Source organism: Empidonax traillii, unplaced genomic scaffold, assembly GCF_003031625.1.
Source record: "Empidonax traillii isolate 1590-97213 ecotype Southwest subspecies unplaced genomic scaffold, ASM303162v1 scaffold318:size782537, whole genome shotgun sequence".
Taxonomy (NCBI): Eukaryota; Metazoa; Chordata; class Aves; order Passeriformes; family Tyrannidae; genus Empidonax; species Empidonax traillii.
The window spans coordinates 310,503-312,175 of record NW_020955511.1 but is presented as its reverse complement, the minus strand read 5'-3'; the positions used below and the strand labels follow the sequence as shown (position 1 = coordinate 312,175).

Sequence of the window (1,673 nt, the reverse complement as noted above, 5' to 3'; positions counted from 1 at the left end):
AATACTATTGAAAGAGCTTCTCCACGTCCCATGATGGTTACTTTGAATGGAGTTCTGTAATACAGAACATCAATGAAGATACATCAAACCAGTGTCACTGCTTTTATAACAAAATGATTTACAGACCCTCTTTCGAAACGCCTGACACTTCTTCTAGTCCTGACCGCTAAACTCGTTGGGATGAATAAACTAAAGCACAAAAAAGTTTATGAAGTTAAGACTGTCGTGTGTCACAGACAAGAAAAGTGAATTATGACCATTATTGGGCAGCGTGTCTTTCAACTAAAACCCCTCAGCACACCAGTTTCTCAATACAGAAGAAAGCTCAAAAAGTGTTAAATCCCCTAGAACAGCAGAGGCGAGTGTGCGGGGGGTGTAGGTGCGGAGCGAGCCCCGGAGGGACGTGGGCGGCGCGGCAGCCGCGTGGGGCCGGCGGGGCCCGGGGGGACGGCGCGGCCGCTGCGGGCGCGGTGCTGCCCACGGGCTCCCCGCGGGAACTTGCTCGTCCTTTCCCCCACACACTTTCTGCGACCCTCTAGTACTTACTGCAGCCCAGGCTCGGCAAGGGTCTGTTCACACACGCGTTAGGCGCAGAAAGTTGCTGAGTGGTAGGTGCGGTGCTCGCAAGCTGGTTTGTGTGCTCTCCCGGCGCTACTTCAACTTGAAAACATATGAGCGATCCCACTCCGAAACACGGAGCAATAGTTTGAGGAGACTACGAGGCGGCATCAAGAGCTCCAAAGGAGCAAAAAAACCGAGATAGTGAGGAGCCTGCTCACTCTGCATCGAGGCAGCTCCCGGCTTTCGCTCAAGTCCCCTTTCTCTCTCCCCATCCTCAGCCTCTCTGGCAAAGTTTCACCATTCGGTCCGTACTCCGGACCCCGCTATTGCTCCCCACAGCCACCTCTCTCGCGTCTCCCAAGAACGAGATAAATAAAAGTCTGTTAGAGGGAGCCCCCCTCAGGAAACTTACGTTTGATCTGCCTGGGTTTGCTCTGTTTCCTTCGGGACATGCTGCTCGGCGTCCGCTCCTGCCTTGCTCCAGGTACAGGAGTGGAGCTGGGAGGGGACAGGGGTGGAGGGAAGGTGACAGATCAACAGACAGGATTCATAGGGGAGCCGGTAGCCGCCTTGAGATGCAAAGTCAAATGACAGAAAAACAGGGAGAGGGGAAAGAGTGTGTGCGCGTGTGACAGAAGAAGAGGGGAACAGAAACGGAAATCGGGGTGGGTGAGACGAGAGCGAGAATGAGGGGAGAGAGAAGCTGAAAGAGCGGAGGGAGGGAGCAGGGGAAGGAGCGAAGGAGGGAGGGAAGGAGGGAGAGAGAGAGAGGAGGAAGGAAGGGAGGGAGGGAGGGAGGGAGAGAGGGAGGGGAGAGCTTGGCTCCTCGCTCTCTCTCTCCCTCTCCCGCCCGCTCTCTGCCGTTGCCGCGCCGCCTCCGCTGCCCGCACCGCGCTCCGCTCCGACTGACAGGCGGCGGGAGGTGCCGGCGAGGGAGGGGGGGAGGGAGGGGCTTTCCGGGACGGGGGGGCGGAAAGAGGGGGGCGTTTGTCCGTCAGGTTTGACGGGCAGTGGCTGCTACCAGCGACAAGTCCGCATGCAAATCGCCTCCTGCCTCTGGGGCACGGGCTGCCGAGGCGGGAGGCTTCAATCGTCCCGGCGCTGCCAGGGCT

At 57.9% G+C, this 1,673-nt stretch overlaps 1 protein-coding gene across 3 annotated transcripts in view; it reads right to left on the bottom strand.

Annotated features, from left to right (window-relative positions):
- ZFPM2 (zinc finger protein, FOG family member 2) overlaps positions 1-1,295 on the bottom strand; it is a 310,759-nt gene extending 309,464 nt beyond the window's left edge. For all 3 annotated transcript variants that reach the window (XM_027891295.1, XM_027891297.1, XM_027891296.1), the window contains exon 1: positions 974-1,295. In XM_027891295.1, coding sequence (XP_027747096.1) covers positions 974-1,013 — 40 coding nt within the window. In that variant the 5' untranslated portion in view covers positions 1,014-1,295. The remainder of the gene's footprint in view (positions 1-973) is intronic.
- Between the last annotated feature and the right edge of the window lie 378 nt (positions 1,296-1,673).